This window comes from Mercenaria mercenaria, chromosome 6 (assembly GCF_021730395.1).
Source record: "Mercenaria mercenaria strain notata chromosome 6, MADL_Memer_1, whole genome shotgun sequence".
In the NCBI taxonomy this organism is placed as follows: domain Eukaryota; kingdom Metazoa; phylum Mollusca; class Bivalvia; order Venerida; family Veneridae; genus Mercenaria; species Mercenaria mercenaria.
The window spans coordinates 78,580,216-78,599,584 of NC_069366.1; the positions used below are offsets into that span (position 1 = coordinate 78,580,216).

Below are 19,369 nucleotides of genomic sequence, written 5' to 3' on the forward strand. Positions count from 1 at the left end.
TGGCTAAATTAAACCCAAGTATAATTCATTGAATTGACTTACTTTTAGTTTTGTTGAAAAATCCCGATAATCAATTTCACGATGATTTGTGTTTTTCTAGTAGGACTTTCGTCAGTAATGTCGAAAGTGCTCATTAACACGTGCATATTGGTGCACATGCCCTGCACGTGCAAAATATGCTATATTGGTCAAAACGCCTAAAGCGGTTACGTAGACCGTGAGTCGGCCAAAAGTAATCAATAATAGTTGTAGTACTATTTCAAATGTCAGTATGTGAAATTTCTTTTAAATGCATGCATTATTAACAAAATAGTAATACAATACAAACTGACCGATTGGGAATTTTTTTGAGTGTATATAGTGCTTTGACTGCCCGCAATTTATGTCTGTCAGTCGCCTTTGGAAGTGATTTTACTTAGTATATTTAAAAACGTTGCAGTAAGATTACATTCAGTTATGATTTGTATATACTCTTATTGATAAATTAACGCATTTAGATTTTCCGGGATATATCATATTTTCCAAAACAGGAAAACTTTGAAATTCGAACCAGTATTATTAAAAGCCAACTCTAAGGGAGAGTTAAAATAAATTTCTTCTTTGTCTGAAAATCGGACATGCAGTGTACAGTAACAGTCTTTAATTATAGATGACCATCTATACTGGGCTGATTCAAAGTACGATACAATACAACGTTGTGATCTTGATGGAAAAGACTGTGTTACTATAGTGAACATGACGGGGACCAATCGATTCGAGGAAATCAAAGACCTTGTCACAGATGGAAAATATTTGTATTATTCCGCATTCAGAAATGAGTACGTGACGTAATAGATATTCACTTTGTGTCTTAGCTTCCTTCTGTCTTAGGTGCTTCTTGAAAGGGGTAATATCCATAACAACAAAGTGAAAAAAATACCTTCTTTCATTTTGAAAATGTCATCGGAATAATTGATGCCAGTTTATCTCAGGAGAAAAGGTCAGAATAATTTAGTCCCGTATTATCTGAGTGGTAAATACATACACAAACAACATATAATGATACTTTGCAAACATTTACAAATTGATTACAAAACGTTTTTCCTTGAGTTATACATTTTTATATATTTAAGTCATGTCGTTCGTGTGGAGTTGAAACCACCGTACACCAGGACTTTAGTAGGACAGAATCCGGGCCTAGGAAAACTTGATAGGATCGCATTTTACAGCAGCACGAACAATAATGTACAAGCAGGTATAATAAGTAAAATAGAAAAAGTGGAAACTCCACAGGTCGCTCAACATAACAAAAACGAAAATGTTGCAGGCTCGGTTTTATTGAGCCTGTTCATGGACCGCAATGGAAATGCATGCTGCCGTCTATGCCCTCTTGCCCCGGGTTGAGCAGAACTCAATATTTATACATGCTAAAAGTACAAAAAAAACAATTTAAAGACATCTGTAGATGTGTTAACAAGGCGGTGCGCATGGAACCTTCAATGCTACACTACAAAGTCTCTTTAATAACGTTTTTCATACCATTTCAAAAAGAACATTAAGCTCAAATAAAGAATTTCTAGTCATCTTGAAATAGTGAACATTTCTTAATTCTTAATGTACATGATAGTTAATTTTATTACATATGTCAGTATGTCGTGGTGACTAGTACATTCTTGCACATCGGACTGGCGTTTCCGGTGATTTTACCCATGCCGGCAAAACCCATCTGGCACCCCCATGCCAGATGACTCTCGTGCTGTTAATGACAACTAGTGGGTCATGCACTGATAATATATTGTTTATGTAAAATACGAATAAATGCAGGTACCTTGATAGTTTCTCTCCGTTTCTTATAGTATATTTCTCGATTCAAAATACACTAGTTTACCATAAGAACATAACGGTACGCTACAAACGATATTTAACTAAAGTGGAACTTTGTTATTGTGCGTAACGCAAAACATCATGGCGTCACTTTTGCTTACGGACGTTAATTTCCCGCGTTTTGTGTTCATTTTCCACTATAAGAAAGAGTGCTAAAAAGAAACTATTTCTACCTTTTGTAAAATACGGTATGCAAGAAAAATAATCTGCCAGAATAAAATGCAAGCATGTATACGATATGCAAGAAAAAATATCAGTCATGTGTTTACGATTCGGATGGAAATATCCGTCCCTCGGCCACATGCGCATGGGCGGTAATTCGGCAAGCCTTATTACCGCCCAATGCACAGGTGCCCTCGGGACGGATATTTCTATTCGATTCGTAAACACATGACAGATATTATTATTATTACCAGGTTTCTGACAGAACGTGACAAAATGACAGTTGCGTTTTTTTTTTTCAAAAAAGAATATAATCCCTGACAACCTGTTTCTGTCTTCAGGTGGCACAATATCAAACTCAATAAAACATAGAAAGATACCTATTTTGTTTTTTAGTCAGTAATGCATGTAAAGCTCGCAATGGTCGTGGAGACTGTAGTACAATATGCTTTCCGACTCAGACTGGTAGATCATGTGCCTGTGAAAATGGAATTGCGCTTAAAGCCGACGGTCGAACTTGCGCCAACGGTAAGTGAGCTCTAAAATGATAACTTTTTTTTATAATTTATCAGACTTCTATTGCGTTTTTTATCGAAATCCCTTTTAATATTTGTGTTTTTGTGTTTTTGGTTAAACAGCGTTTTTCAACAGTATCTCAGTTACAGTTATGTAATGACGGGTAGTAACCCTAACCAGTGTTTCCCAGGATTCTGTATCAGTAAAACCTGTTTTCTGCAAGGAACAACCAACTTCTTCTCATGAATCATCGGTGGAGGACAAATGATTTCAGACTCAATGTCTTTTATAAAAGCGTGCGATCCGTAGATCTGCGCTCTTCCTATTGAGCTAGCGGGCTATAAACCTTGATATGCTTTTTGAGTGAGCTATATTGCATTATTGTGTATGTGTAACTTTTGATTATTTATTATTGCATTCGCCTTCTTTCTTAAAATGTGTACAAAGGTACGTATTTTACAAGTTCCATTTTATTACATATAAAATGTTGTACGGGCGGCTGGATTCTTTGAATGTTGCCTGTCCTTAGCAACTGTTACCTAGGTAATCGTATGTTTACTCAATAACTGCCTCGGTAGCCTAGTGGTAGAGCGTCCGCTTCGAGTGCAGGAGGTCGTGGGTTCGATCCACGGCCGCGTCATACCAAAGACGTAAAAAATGGCTCTAGCAGCTTCCTCGCTTGGCGCTCAGCATTAAGGGGATAGTGCTAGGACTGGTCAGCCCGGTGTCAGTATAATGTGACTGGGTGGGGTATCATGCCACGTGTCTGCGGCGTGATATTCCAGTGAGGCAGCACTATAAAGTTGGGCATTGTGCTCACTGCTACAAGTAGACACCGTCGTTTGTATGACTGAAAAATTGTTGAAAAAGACGTTAAACCCGAACACACACACACACACACACACACACACACACACACACACACACACTTTAAATCAATCTTCGTTTCAGTCTACCAGTGTACAGATCTTATTCAGCAGACAGTTTTACTAAGTGGGGGCAAAACAGGCGAGGTTGATGTCACGTTTGGTAGTTCTTGTCTACGACACCTTCACCACAAATGCAGATACAGGTGTCCAGCCAATTTCATGCCAGTTTTTGACACCGTTTTAACATGCACGAATGTGGGATGGGATCTGGAGTCAGAAACGCTCTGTAAAGGTATATAAATTAATTTTGCTTTGATGCATTATGTACTTTTAAAAGATCTTCTCATACATTTTCTTACTACTTGTTTTGGTGTCGTATTGTTGTCCAGGTGAGAGAATATCCCTCCCCTGCATGGGTCACACTGTTTGTCACTTTCTTTAATATATGTTGCTTTAGAATTAAGATGTCCATCATTTATTGAGAACGGCCAGCTTGATTCAAATTGTACACGAGAAGTGGGCCGGCCATGCGATTACCAGTGTAATAAGGGCTTTATAAAGACGACAGAAATTGCAGTTTGTACCATAAATGGAACGTATCATATACCGGAAAGTGAATTGTGTGCAGGTATTTATTATATCTCATCTGTTTCCAACTTTTGTTTAAATTGCCTTTAAAAGCATTAGACATTTGTGTATAGCTGTATTCGAGAACACAGTAAAACCAGCAGAAAATATATTTTGTCGCATATGCTATGAATACATTCATCATGTTCAATTTATATTTTTTCTACGAAATATTGTAAGAATTGATTACACGCGTAGAAGGCACTGAATATGCAGGATTGAATTAAACAATATTTGTCTGACACTTGGGTGTAAAACATTTTACTAAGGTTCGTTGTTTTGTTTTTAGTTTTAAACCAAAATTATACAAGTTTCCCGTGATGAGATTCGATAATATTTGTGCAAAAACGTATTATCATATGCTTATTAAGCATTCCACGTCTGAAAATGTAGCTCCCACCACCTGTACTGTGAAAGTCGAACATGCATACGGAAAATACAATATCATATTACGAAGTACGTTTCCATATGTGAATGAATTTCTACAACTTAACGACCTTTTGTTTAATATTTAAAAATTGAATCCCAAGACAGTTTTCAAATTGGAATAAGAGTTTCCTTTATTTCTTAGACTTTCTTACTGTGGTAAAATGTCCGTCAACAATACCAAATGGAGAAATTACTGGAACATGTAGCCGAACAGTTGGAGAAACATGCGAATTCAAATGTTATTGTGGTTTTAAAGCAGTCAGCTCCCTTTATAAAATAAATTGTAATAGCACCGGACAATGGGATGCAGCAGACAACGTATGCCTTGGTAAATATTATTGCACTGAAACTTTTCTGTACCTTATAGCATGTGAAAACTTTACGTGTATAATGTAGGCTTTATTTTATTCCGTGTTTATGATCCTTATAGGAGAAAACAACACATGAGATACTGTTGTGATTAATGGTCATAATTATAAATGACCTTCTTTATTTGTGGATAAAGTAAGTTACGATTTATAAATTGCAGAATTACAAAATTATCAAAACAATATAGGTAAAAGATCAAATAGTCAGAATCTAACAAACAGTGACGGTTTCTTTAGAAATGGCCAAAAGGTAGGACTTTTGAGAAAAGGCCTTCCTCCGCCACAGAAAGAATATGACGCTACCGGAAAGAAGATATAGTGTTTTGCAACCGGAAAGAACATAAAGTGTTTTAAAATCTCTGAAATGGTTACAGTTAACAATCTCGAATATAAAGCTGGGATAACTCAATAAATCCTGGGGAAAAATGTCTATCTTGTTATAGTATTCTAGTATGAAATAGTTATTTACTAAAATTCCATACTGAAAAACACATACAACATAAAGTAACTCATAGACAGACTTGTAAACATACAATATCTTTATTCTTGTTTCAAAGTAACGTTATCAACGATTAAAGCCAAATATTGTCCATTAATATTCTAGGCCAAGGCACAACTTGAATTATTTACAGATCTATATATTCTTATCCATGCCCTGAAGTGACTTCTCATACACGACGCCGTTAAGCACTATAGCTTAATAGTCATTTCCATGTCAGTGGACTACATATATAGTATATATGAGTTAATGTACTATCTATATCTGAAACTTTATAGCTAATTCCATTTTGGCTGCCAAGCCCAAGCATGTAGCCATGAAGAAAGAATTTATGAAAGTCGAATTGTTTTCTTTGTTTACTGAGAGCCCACTCGAAAAAGGCTCATCAGAACTGGTTCAATCCCGTTTGATGATTGACAGCTTCTAACTAAATTCTGATATCCGGTATCCGTCCCTCCCATATGCCGTCATAAAATGCGCTATGCCTGGACATAGCTTCACTTTAGGATATATAGAAATAGAACTTTTGTAAGTTCACTAAAGTTAAATGATGAAGCTAGATTATTGGTAAGTTAGTAAAACACTATCAGCCTGTTTGTTTAAGCGGTTTTGTTTTATTGAATAGTGTAAGGACATTCTATCCACTTTTCTTTCTTATCAGACTGTATAGTTTGAACTGTACGAAAACGATAATTTCTATTTAGAGATTAAGTGTCCTAGCACTATCGACAATGGAAAACTAAATCGAGACTGCCAAAGAAAAATCGGTCACAAATGCAATTATGAATGCGATGACGGTTTCGTTATGACTAGAGAAAATGTTGTCTGCACAGGAAATGGATCATACCATGTACCAGAAAATGGTCTTTGCACGCGTATGTTGAACATTTGTAAATGTATAAGTATAGTTTTATTAATGTATTGTTTTTTACAAAGCCGTTATGAGGATAAGGTGAGATAATAGTAATGAATTTAAGCATACAACTATAAATTTAATAAGTCGAATGCCTTTTTCTGCCGATGCAAGGAATCATTTAATTTGGTGTGAATATTTATATGTCATACACGTTGAAAAACATTAAAATAAAAATGATGAATAAAAAACGCGTTTATATAAATATAACCATTTAATTGCTTTTCAGCATTTAAATGTAGTGATACAATTGAAAATGGTAAACTGGATGAGGACTGTGCAAGAACTCTTGGTGAAACGTGCACGTACAGGTGTAACAAATACTTTTCTCCAACATTCAGTAACAGACGAACTACCTGTCAAGCTGACGGATGGAATCCGGATTCCTCCACTCTTTGTAAAGGTATCTAGACTTGTTTTTTCACATATTAAATAACAAAAATTGCACCAGTGCTTTATCTGTTTGATCCTCCAAATTGTCAAATAACAATTACTTAGACAGTGACCTACACCTCCTCTGACGTACCTAAAACTGGACAGTATTCTTAGAATTTCCAATAACAACAAAGGATAGACAAGTTTTTGTTCAGCTGTTTTGCTTAACTAGGATCAAATTATACAGTGTTATAGATGTGTAATATTCCTAAATGTGACATTAAGTTACCAGTACAATGTCATCTTACATCCACGCTACTTTGGGATCTTTCATAAATTTGCCGTTTATTTCGAGTTAAAATGTTGTTTTATATGCTATGTTCGCATTATTTTCTATATACAAAGCGAAAGCAGCTAACAACTTGTTAGCTTGTAGGAAACTGGTATGCAAATCACAACTATTTAGTTTATTACTTATATCATTGTCAAATATAGAAACAATAGGTTAATAATAGAAGGGATAAAAAATAAACAGTTCTATTTGTATTGAGGTTAATTTTTTTTGTGAGCCACTAGTATATATCTATAATACCAATTTATAGCAGTATCCATGTGTCTTTCAGAATATGTATGTGTAAATAATTCTCTGGCAAATGGACATATCACAGGAAAATGCTTGAGTAGAGTTGGTGACACGTGCACGTTTCAATGTAACCAAGGTTTTGTCAACACAACAAATGTAGCCGTTTGTTTAGATGATCTTGTATGGCATCCAAAGGACATATGCACCGGTATATATAAGATCTGGATTTATATAATCATGGTCTATTTTCTCAAAGTTCCAGTACCTGCTAGTAGCTTGAGGGTCGATTTCGTTCTTTCATTGTGGTTGAACATGGTCTTTGCAAGTATGTTTTGAAAGTTTTGTTTTATAATCTAAAACTCTAACAGAACTTTCCTGCAGTTTGTTTAAGAATTCTACTGTTTTAAGTTTTGACGATTAGATGTTATTCTTCTGCCAATGTAAGACTAGATTTAATTCATTTTGCACATTTACATTGTGCGAGTATTTACATAGTCACTTTAAAACAAGAAAGGTATATCAATACTGCCATTGTTTTTGTTTTTCAGCATTTAAATGTAGTAAATCAATTGAAAATGGTAAACTGGATGAGGACTGTACAAGAACGCTTGGTGAAACGTGCACGTACAGGTGTAACAAATACTATCCTCAAACATTCAGTGACAGACGAACTACCTGTCAAGCTGGCGGATGGAATCCGGATTCCTCTGCTCTTTGTAAAGGTATCTGGTCCTATGTTCACATATAAAGTAACAAAGTGGCATTAATATGCAATCTGTTTGATTAAGCAAATTTGTAAAATGGTCTTATTTCTATATAAGCTATACATTATCTTAAAGGTTGCCAGAGATGGTTGAAGGAGCTTTTTCAATTTCTGGCTGTCCTTAGTGGCAGTCCAATGCTACATGTGTTTATTGACAAAGGAAACTCTATCAAAATCATTTTGTCTATAATCTCGAAAATTAAAAAGCATATTGAGATACATAAGGTATTCGATCCACAAATAAGCAAGTTGTATTTAATAGTGCTTTTAAAATATATGAAATATTTATGCCTGGTAATTTTAGTGTCATTTGAAAGTAGTTTGTCTACTGCAAAAGAAAATATAAATTGCATTACAAAAATATAATGTTACATTTTTTCTTTATAATTTTCAGTGATATTTTAACAGAAATCCAGTTATTACAGTGTAAGATTTATTTTTTCGTTGTCAAAATATATTGAAGGGATTCATGCATAGTATCTATGGTCATTATATGTACTAATTTCTGTACAGCGGGCGCATCTCTTTCAAACGATCAAAAGACATGGGCCACGAGCCACCAAAATATTACTTATTTGTAGATAGATCGGATACCTTTAAGTCATTTTGCCATCCTTAGTGTTCGTCAGAATGAAAAATAATACAAGAGGCATTGTCTTATATTTGGAAATATAAATGTTAAGAATTTTTTCCAGTATCTTATGAACAGAAAACAAAAGAAAACTTAGAGAAGTGACAATATGACTTCTACTTTCCATATTTTATTTAAGCTTCAACATCATAAATAGGACTTAATTGTTTTTATATGGTCAAAGGCCGGTAACTCGAGCAGGCACGGTTTTAGGAAACTCTCAAGTTATTCAAATACAAAATCAGATGTCAGATATTTTATACGCATATAACACATGTATATTTAAATATAAGAGTTTTTGAGTCATCACGTTTTGGAAAATTGCTCAAGAAAAAGAGCATATTAAACTTTCTTGTTTAATTTATCGTTGCAATCCAGTCAATGATATTAATATCTAGATATCTTATCAAATTAATTTATTTAGTTTGCTTTTTGGTTTGGTTTAAAAATAAATGAAGTTTAAAGATCAAACTGAGGTTTTAGGCACATGCATTTAAAAATAAAAATAACAACTACAATGACACAGTACTATATGGATATATGCTTGTAATATATTGCATTACATAATAACTATGATTTTAGTTAAGATTCATTATCTTTTAAACATCTGTCATTTTCTTTTGAAATTGAATTAGCTCTAAATCACTATTTGCACTGTCAGCAGAATAACGGTCATATGAAACGAGCTGGGCAGTCACGTAAAATTCTTTCTGGTTAAACCGTGTTCCTGTAAATTTGGGATTAAAGATGATATGTCATATAAAAATACACTACTGTTTTTAAACCAAATAACTCCAAATTGAATAATGAGTAAACAGTAAAAATCAGGTAAAATTTTGTCAACCCACAATAACGCAGACCTTGATTAACAACTACCCAGAGGAACTAAAACTGGAACGGTATTCTTAGAATTAAACTTTCCAAAAACAATAGAGAATCTGGCAATACCTTGGGACCAGTTGTTGTGCAGATGTATCGCCACTGACATCAAAACATGTAATTAATTACTTACACATGTAGGTAGAAAAAGTAAAAATTTGAAGTGTTAAAATTATTTGTATCCTTGGCACTTTAAGAACTTTCAAACATGTATCGTTTATTTCGAGTAAACATGCTGTGTTCTTTTTGCTATATTCATATAAGTTGTTGTCTATTTAGCAAAATAGTACTTAACATGTCAGCTCGAAGTAATGTGACAAGAAACCGCACAAAGATTTTAGTTTTATTTCTTTATGCTTTGATTATGAAACATTGGAAATCATTGTATTATATCAACAACTATAGATTGAATGAAATAAAGAATCTTACAGAATTTTCTCCATTATCTGTTGAAAATATATATGTTGAGTGTAATGATGATTTTGGAAACTACAAATTTTTAAAGTATCCATATTATCTTCTAGAACCTATATGTGCGAATATTTCCCTGGCTAATGGAAATATCGTTGGAAGATGCTCAAGTAAAGTTGGTGACACGTGCAAGTTTCAATGTGAGCCAGGTTTTGTCAATACAACTGCTGTAGCCATTTGTTTAGATGATCTTGTATGGCATCCGAGAGACGCATGTACAGGTACTCGTATATGCAAGATACCAAATTACTTATGTTTTTCTTTTAAGTCTAAGTACGACCTAGTAATATATTCTTTGGAGCTGATTACTGTCTTTGCTGTCTTTGTGGGGTTGCTTCTTGTACTTTAGTGTATTTTCACTCTTGCCATACATGAAGTGCTATATTCTTCGTGCATGGCTGATAACTGTTTTATAGGGTTTCCTGTTGGACTTCAGTGTCTGTATGTCTACTCTTGCCATACATGAAGTGCCGCATTAGTGGCTGCGGTCGTTGAGTGCGGCGTTTCCTGTTGGACTCTTTCCTTGTTTTTGTACTCTTTCTTACATGAAATGTTGCAGTTCTGGCATTTTGACTGTATGTAGCTTTTCCTGTAGGACTTCTGCGTTTATTTTCTACTTCTCTCTATATGTTGTGTATGAACGGCTGCTTTCAATGAACATGTTTTTTGCTTATGGATCTTTCGCACGTATTTCTTCTATCATTTTCCTACACGAAGTGCTACATAGGTGACTGAGTTGTTTTTTCTGTTGGACTACTTTGCTTGTGTCTTAAATCATTCCCTATATTCAGGTATTATAGTTAAAATGCAATGTAATTACAAGATGGGTGGTGGATAGATTAAGGTCATGCCTTTCGTCATTGGCAAATTTTGTTTCTGGTGACTTTTATGCTCCTGAAAATATAGTTAACTCTAGAGAAACATAATTTTGCTTAACCTTTACAGCTTGAACGAGCTAATATGCAAAATGCTAGAGTACTTTTAGAAATAAAGTAACGCCGAGGATCGAATCTTCTAAATGTCAGTTAGATTTTGTTACTGCTTTTTATACAGTTTATGTATATTTACCGTCATAGAAATAGTAAAAACATATTTTTGTCTTGTCTTTAAGATTTAAGAATTAGTACGAATTCGGTTAAGCAATTATCGAATGTTAAAAAGGGCATGCTTCCATATGAATGCTCCTTTGCAGGTGTTTTAAACAGATAGCATAAGTATGTAAAATATCAATAATTACTACCACTATTAAACACTATTGCCTAACTACGCTCAACAGAACTTTTTAACTTATTTTTTAAATGTTCGATTGACTACCCTCAGCGACTTTTATTATTAAATTCTGCTTTGAACGTAATTAAACACTAATTAAGAGCCTTTCGTGCAATGAGAGGAAAATGGCATCAAACAATCATAAATCTTGCATAGTTTATACCCATGTCCAAAAAAAAAAAAACATTATGTTGATTTGGTTAGCTTACAAGTGCGACGATCAAATTGAAAATGGAGCATTAGAAGATGGATGCACAAGGACGATCGGTTCTTCGTGTCGATTCAACTGTAATAAATATTTTAAGTCAAGCATCGCAACGCAGCTGATTACCTGTCAGGCTACTGGATGGAATCTGCGTACAACTGAACTTTGCAAAGGTAAATTTCAGTTTAGAAAAATCAGCTGTGATTACAAGTAAAATGAATGCGCTGTTGCAGTAACTCACATTAAATTTCGACATCAATAAGATATATATTGATGCAGGGTTTTTAACTTCTTACCATATCATTTGTTGTGGCAATTTGAAATAATTTTGTAATAAGGGATATTATCTCAGCAACATGTCTGTAAATTTTTTTCCGTTACAGCTTCTTTTAGTTGGGGCCTACTTTGCAAATGCGTGGCTCTGAGCTGTGTTTTAGTGTTCCGTGCTTCCTAGACGAGAAACCTACCCTTATCTATTATCTTATTTAGAACATACATTTAACGGGCAAATTACAAACAGACTCACCGTTAATAATAAAAAATGAGACATGATGGAAACAAAAATACTTACGACGGAGCCTTTCTATTATGAATATTTTGACTGCTTGTTGCCAAAAATGTAACTATTTTCTTTCGGATGGTAGCAATTTTGAAATAATTGTTGTAAAACGTGGTCTCCATTTTACCCCTTTATCATTTTAAGGCAATGTATCCGTAATAATAATTGATAATGTACATTTGATTACGTGCTCTCCGCATGCGATTTTGGCATTCACTGGAATCCCATGCGTCTGTGTGAGATACAATAGTGGCCAAAGAGTCTGCTAACTTAAAATTCGGCCTTATGGCAATATGTCATTCTACAGACTCAATATGTGAGGACAAAACTCTAACAAATGGGAGAACAATGGGGCAATGCACAAGCAAAATTGGCGAGACGTGTATGGTACAGTGTGATAAAGGTTACACCAATACAACCGATAAAGTCGTTTGTCAGGATGACAGTACATGGCATCCTTCTGACTCGTGTACAGGTACGTTCAAATGATGACGCATTCATTTACATTATTAACAAATTTACAGCACACGGTTTAACAACAAAAATCTAATCGTAAGCCGAAAAAAAGAAACATTTAGAACTTATTATTTAGGTCCTAATTGTGTAAAATCATTCAAAACATTTATTCGATGCTTATATGCATCATTTTCATGTGTAAAATGTTAAGAAATAACTTTGCACGATTTGCAAGCAGCAAAACATTTATTAGCCAACACATGTTTGCACAATTTTACTGTTTTTGCTACGAAATTTATAGGACTTTATGCGATCACTTAAAAAATAACATATTTCAAATGAAATGTACACTGTTAATTGATATTATCTATCCTATTTAAATTGTATTTTCAGTATTCACATGTAGTGATAAAATTGAAAATGGTCGTTTGGATCCAGGATGTGCACGAAGAGTAGGTACGTCTTGCAAATACAGCTGTAATAAATATTATACTCCAAGTGTAAAGGAATTTGAAATTAAATGCCAGGCCGATGGATGGAGCCCTGTTTCAACTAATCTCTGCAGAGGTAAATATATATCTTCATGATTCTGTTATTTCTTCTGTTCATATCTATAATTCATAACAATTTAACTTTTTTAATGTTTTTCTTAATTTCTATTTTCTCACTTCTTCTTTCTTAGCCAAATTCAGTTACTGTCAGATATCTACAGTTTTGGCGCAAACGCCTTGAATTGAGTAGTTTCGACTTATTAGCGCGTACTTGTAGCGCAGTATCACTAGCGCTAAAATAGCCAGTTGGTCGCTGAATGGTTTTCGTAATGAAATCGACCAGGCACGCAAATAAAAATGCATAGGTCTACAGTATGACATAAAATCTACATTCGTTTAAATCAGTGTTAATCTGTATACTGTAAATTTGTACATGTACACAGTGCAGAATGGTGATAATTGTTTGTTTTCAAATTTACACTTGGTTTTTAAAGCAGTGAAATGTTATGGTGACACCTGTTATTAGCGCGACCGAACAAACTTGCGATCTACTCCGAAGGTGTTATATACCATGTTTATGGACAATGGCGAAGAAAAAAATGCAGCTTAATTTACAAAAATAGATGCCTTTTGTACTAATATTCAAACAGGTTAAATTATTCTATTCAAAAAATTCTGCAGAAGGATAGTTAGGAATGCAGTTATTGTCATATTTACACACTAAATATATATTATCTGTGTTCTGTTGCATTGTGATTACGGTATTTTCAATACTATAAATATCACTTTTTTTAGGAAAGCCTTTCATTTCAGTCTAATATTAGCGCTAGACATGAATTAGCGCATGCCTGATCCCGCTAATAGCGCGAAAATTAGTACACCGCCAATATTAATACACTTACAGTATCATCTCTTATTATAAGTGATGACAAGAGTCTAAGTACAGTTTCACACCCGTTAAAGTTATTTCCTTCATTATTTTTGCTGAGAAGGAACATTTATCATCCGTCCAAACGTTCATACTGTCAACCATTGTCTCGGATTCACGCAATAGTATTTCTTCAAATATTTTGATCTCAGACAATGCAACGCGATTCATGTTCTTTCGCATCTTCATTGTACTGATTTTACACTAATTACTTACTGGAGATACATGTAGCTTAGATTACTTTGAGGAACTCAAATCTTATTTTAAACTTACTACCCACCTACTTAGTTATTGTATCTTTGTAAATGCCGATTAAGAATCAAGTCAAGGTCACAATATTTCTTTTAGTTTAGGAAATATATCCGAATAAGCACATGTTTTCTTGTTGCACAAATAACAGTTAACTAGAACAGAAAAGAATACATTTTATTGGATTTTCAGAAGAAAGAAAATTTACGTGCGCATACGCAAAGGATGTTTAGACAGTTGGAAAAAGCTAATGTTTTTGAACAACTGTTTACATATCTTTTCTTGAATAGGTTTTCGTTGGTTTAGATGCATCCCCTGACAGTTTTGTTTACTTCCCCAGTTAGAAATGCATTCAATAGTTGTTGAAAATCGGGGTACATAGCACTTTTGTTCAATATATGTACTATTTCCACATGCTGTTTTGTATTTTGTGCTATGCCTGTGAAAAAGGCTAGTGTTTGTCTAGACAAATGATATAACAAACGTTTCTATGGTGATATATTTTGTAGTTTCTGTATGTGAGGACAGTTCCCTCTCCTATGGAAACATAATAGGAATTTGTTCTAAAACAATTGGTGTCGTTTGTGAGTTCCAGTGCGACAAAGGTTATGCAAATACAACTAACTTAGTTGTCTGCAAAAGCGACAAAATGTGGAATCCTAGGGAGTCTTGTAAGGGTATGTTAAATGGAAAAGATTTCTTCTTTATCATCTACATACATGTTTTCTGAAGTCAGTTTTGTTTTCTGAATTTGTATAATGCGGATGCCTATGATAAATCAGACACCGTCTATTATTTATCTTACATATAAATAACAGTTTATTGCGAAGAACAGGTTTGTTCTGGTACAGGAACACTAGTTAGGTTAACTGCCCGCCATTACATGGCTGAAATATGGTTGATAAACGGCGTAAACCCCTACCCCCTCCCACCCAAATAAATCCTGTTTACGTTTTAAAAGAAGATATGACATTTGACCCATAAGCTGTAGCATTAATCAACGCGGGCACCTGCCTGATATGTGTGGTGATAACCCTATACGTATATAGATATAAAAGTTTAGTCTATTAAGTATTTGTGATACCTTTTCACAGATCCCTGCTTTACTGCATATGTAAACACCATATTTTTGATGGATTATTTCAGGGGAAATAATTGAGTCAGTTTTTATTATTTCCTTGTTTACATTTTAGTTCTGAAGTGTCCTTCTACAGTTCCAGACGGAGAGATCACAGGAACCTGCGATTTTTCCATAGGAGCAAAATGCATTTTTAAATGTAATGCTAACTTTATTGCAAACGAACTTTATCAAAGTATCACATGTAATAGCAGTGGACAGTGGGATGCTTCGGAAGAACTTTGTCTTGGTAATAAGTCTAAATTATGTCGAAATTTTACATATTTCGCACCAGTTTAACTCGCAGATTTGCTAAAATAATTACTAATATCCGACTTTTGATTTAAACATACTTTATTGCTTCTTTTTTAAACATGTACAATAATATATATGAATATACATTTATTGATAATTAAAGAAGGAAAAGGGTTGAATGACGAGTTCTTACAACATCAGTAAACGGTTCTCCCCAAAAGTCATTTTGTGCATTACTGGTCGTGAAAATTCGGAATTATGCGAAACAATTGTTTAACACGTGAAATACGATGTTTTAAATTAAACAATAAAAGCGCATGATGGTTCGAAGTAGTTGTATATTTCAGTATCAGAGTGCAAGGACAGTTCACTGTCTAATGGAAAGGTTACAGAAAAATGCAAGAAAATGGTTGGCGAGACTTGCTCAGTAACGTGTACTCAGGGTTATGTCAATACAACCACAGTGGCTATCTGCAGAAATGATTATATTTGGCACCCAACGGAGTCATGTATACGTAAGTGCGTAGATATTATCTGTTGTCGAATAAATTAATACATATCAATACACATTTTGTCGGGAGTTCAATGACCTGTTATTTTACTCCGAGATCCATAGACCTGCAGAGAGCATTACCTAAGTTACTAGGTCAAATGCCTCATATTGGTGTCAAAATGTTTGTCTTTAAAAAATCTAGGCCATATACTTCTGGGTCAAATTATAGAAAACCATTTTCCGCTTGTAATACGCGAAATCTAGTCAAAATATTTATCTTTCTTAAATCTAAACGTTTGAAACTGGGCCAGACCAGGTAAAACTAGGTCACTTGATCAATAGGTAAATCTTATATGGACACCATTTTCAACTTTTAAATTTTAAAGACCGATTGCCATTACGATATCTAGTCCAAATAAGAAACTAGATAAGCTCGGTTTAAAAACAAGATCAGTCATAAAAGAAACATAATATTATGCACACTATTTAAAATATGAATTTTATTCCTGATCTACATGAAACCTAGATAAAATATTTACTTTTATGAAATCCGAAACTGTATCATTTGGATCAATAACTATATATTTTTGGTCACTTTTGTTTCCGTATTTTGCAAATTGATGGGTAGAAGTTTGCAGCTGCCATCAAAGTTTTGAGCGCGTTAATGTATTCGCTATTTGAACTGAATATATTCTTTTAATGCTTTAAATGAGTAAGGTTCGGTGACGGAATATTGCCCACAATATCGAACGTTTAATGTGCTTAGTCTTACCAACCGTTAAAATTCTCAAAATCAGAAAATCACATTTAACTCATTTTTAGTATCCAAGAAGAAATGTTCGCTAATTTCTTAATGACATTTTCTTTCAGTATAATAACTTGAATTTATTCGTGGTTCTCTTACAGCTATAAAATGTTCTCCTTACATACCAAATGGAGAAATCACTGGAACATGTGACTTAACCATAGGGGCGACATGCAATTTTACGTGCTACAGTGACTTTAAAGCAGCTGACCTACTTATGAATGTAACTTGCAATGCTAGTGGACATTGGAGCATAACAAACAATCTATGCCTTAGTATGATATTATTCACATGAGTAACGTTTCTGGTAATGTTTGAATTTAAAGAAAATTTTACATTGTGTTTTCAACGTTTAAAATGCAGTTAACACATAAGTATGTTTAAATGTTTCAAAGTGGTGTTTTACCATTGGTCCTAACTGTGTTTATTTGCGTATTTGTTCTGTGCTTGTTGTCAATGTATTAATTGCATTATTTTAACTTTGTACCTTTGATAAATGCCTGTCTTTTACACATCTTTATATACACTCCTTTCGTTTCGGATGAGATTTGGAGCAAGCTTGCATCCTGGAGCACGGCTGTACTAATTGGATCTCTGTTTTTTACGTTAAGTGATTTCCTGGGAGAAAAACTTATGCAATAACCTATGTTTACTAATTTTGAAATAAAACTCTTATATCTGAAAAGTTCTCTCTGTCTGTTCTGGGGGCTTTATCTCACTCTGTCCCTCTGGTCGGATCGCTCTGTGTCTGTACTAGTAGAGGATGATTTCGCGCCCTGTGTGGCTGCAGTATATGATAAGCGCCTTTGAACGTGTTTATCATGAAAAGGGCGCTATATAAATCTGGTAAATAATATCAGTTGCAGGCAGGGAGATGGAGCGGAACGACTTCAGAAACACAAAACAAGAAATGATAAAGCTGGATAAAAGTCCAAATACTTAACAGAATAAAATTTGAGTGAATGATATCCGTAAATGTAATTTATGTGTGATGATATTGCATATCATGCTGAAAGTAGATTAAAAGTATATGCTTAAATAAACATGAAATTAAAACAGTGGAAGTATAGATAACTGTCTATTTTCATTTTTTTTCAGAGCGAATAAGTGTCACCAGAGAATCGTCGTCGTCAAATGGATTACCTGTGCCAGGTGTCGCAGCTGGAGTAGCGATTTTGCTATTAGCAGTCTTCTTGCTAATTGGTGCTCTTATATTTCTGTTTCTAAGGTAGAGTTTATTCAAACTAATCACTGTCTGAACGTAAATTTCATTTAACTTTTCATTTCAAATTTTGCAGTTGAAAACATGTGCAAAGTATTTTTGAATTTATCAACCTGCCTGAAAATACAATGTGTTCAGCATGTTATCATTAACTTGATTAAGAGAATATGAAATATAAGTTTGATAGGAGCACACATAAATGAAATATACTCTCTTGATTAATAAGAAGTTTTTTTTCGTATTAGATATACCACTAATGTACTTTAAATAAACCACTAAAGTAAACTGACCTTATTCTAATGAACCAAGTAGTCAATGTTAAACTCTGGTTAAAGACACCTCTCTGTCGCAGGTCCTTCAGCATAAAGAAATTTCGTCCTTTAATCAATAACACGAGTTTCAACGATATTTGATTGCTACCGTTATCCTTGTTGTTTTGTTCAGTACACTGTATGTTTCAGAGGTAGTAGTAATTTGTCACCTTTTGGCCATAATAGAACATCCGCCTTTGAAAATCCAGGTTACTTACAGAATACTGACCTCCCTGTCCAAACTATAGATGAATCCTATGTTGTGAGTATATTATTTTTATCATAATTATGTTTATAGAAATATCAGGTAAATAACTATTCTTCTCTTAGCTATATGTACTTTTCCTGACTTACGTCATTCTTTTTAAATTGAGAAATTGCTTTTATAGTTTTGTGATTGACATGTTTGTGTTTGTTTGCCTGTTTTGAGTTTAACGCCGTTTTCCAACAGTATTTCAATAATGTAATAGTGGGCAGTTAACCTAACCAGTGTTTCTGGATCCTGTACCAGTTCAAACCTGTTCTCCGCAAGTAACTCCCAACTTCCCTACATGAATCAGAGATGGAGGACGATTGATTTCACTGACACTATGTCTTCTATCAAATTGTCACAGAGAACATACGCCTCGCCAGGAATCGAGCTCATGGCCGCGCTACCGCGCGATCCGTAGATCTGAGCCAAGCGGGAGCGCTACACCGTGGAATTGATATTATCAAAATTTTAATTGATATAATCAAAAGTTTAAAGGACAGATTCAGTGGACTGTGAAATCTGGACTGTATTTTTATTTAAATACACTTATTCTAGAACCTACTAGTAGCGTTATTTACGTGGTAAAGGTTTTATGTGAAAAAAGAGAGTATTTTGCCTTCTACGTTCACCGTGGAGAAGCAAAATGTTTGCTCTGTGCTGTATCGATTCTTATTATATTAAGTTAGGTGGTTTTTGATTGTCAAAATACACTTACTGAATGCTTGCCGAACAATAAATAATAAATACTTTTGACAAGGAATCCGATGAATCGAGGGTCAAAAGATCTGACTAATAACAGGCATAAGTG

General features: G+C 34.2%; 1 protein-coding gene across 1 annotated transcript in view; it reads left to right on the top strand.

The window, feature by feature from the left end:
* LOC123548447 (low-density lipoprotein receptor-related protein 2-like) overlaps window positions 1-19,369 on the top strand; it is a 70,548-nt gene that overhangs the window by 50,488 nt on the left and 691 nt on the right. Inside the window, exons 19-38 of the mRNA XM_053546919.1 lie at window positions 650-818; window positions 1,113-1,234; window positions 2,422-2,553; window positions 3,493-3,702; window positions 3,868-4,038; window positions 4,609-4,794; window positions 6,038-6,208; window positions 6,476-6,649; window positions 7,245-7,412; window positions 7,753-7,926; window positions 10,002-10,169; window positions 11,422-11,595; window positions 12,289-12,456; window positions 12,831-13,004; window positions 14,615-14,782; window positions 15,299-15,472; window positions 15,825-15,992; window positions 16,877-17,050; window positions 17,874-18,003; window positions 18,459-18,570. Coding sequence (XP_053402894.1) covers window positions 650-818; window positions 1,113-1,234; window positions 2,422-2,553; window positions 3,493-3,702; window positions 3,868-4,038; window positions 4,609-4,794; window positions 6,038-6,208; window positions 6,476-6,649; window positions 7,245-7,412; window positions 7,753-7,926; window positions 10,002-10,169; window positions 11,422-11,595; window positions 12,289-12,456; window positions 12,831-13,004; window positions 14,615-14,782; window positions 15,299-15,472; window positions 15,825-15,992; window positions 16,877-17,050; window positions 17,874-18,003; window positions 18,459-18,570 — 3,287 coding nt within the window. The remainder of the gene's footprint in view (window positions 1-649; window positions 819-1,112; window positions 1,235-2,421; window positions 2,554-3,492; window positions 3,703-3,867; window positions 4,039-4,608; window positions 4,795-6,037; window positions 6,209-6,475; window positions 6,650-7,244; window positions 7,413-7,752; window positions 7,927-10,001; window positions 10,170-11,421; window positions 11,596-12,288; window positions 12,457-12,830; window positions 13,005-14,614; window positions 14,783-15,298; window positions 15,473-15,824; window positions 15,993-16,876; window positions 17,051-17,873; window positions 18,004-18,458; window positions 18,571-19,369) is intronic.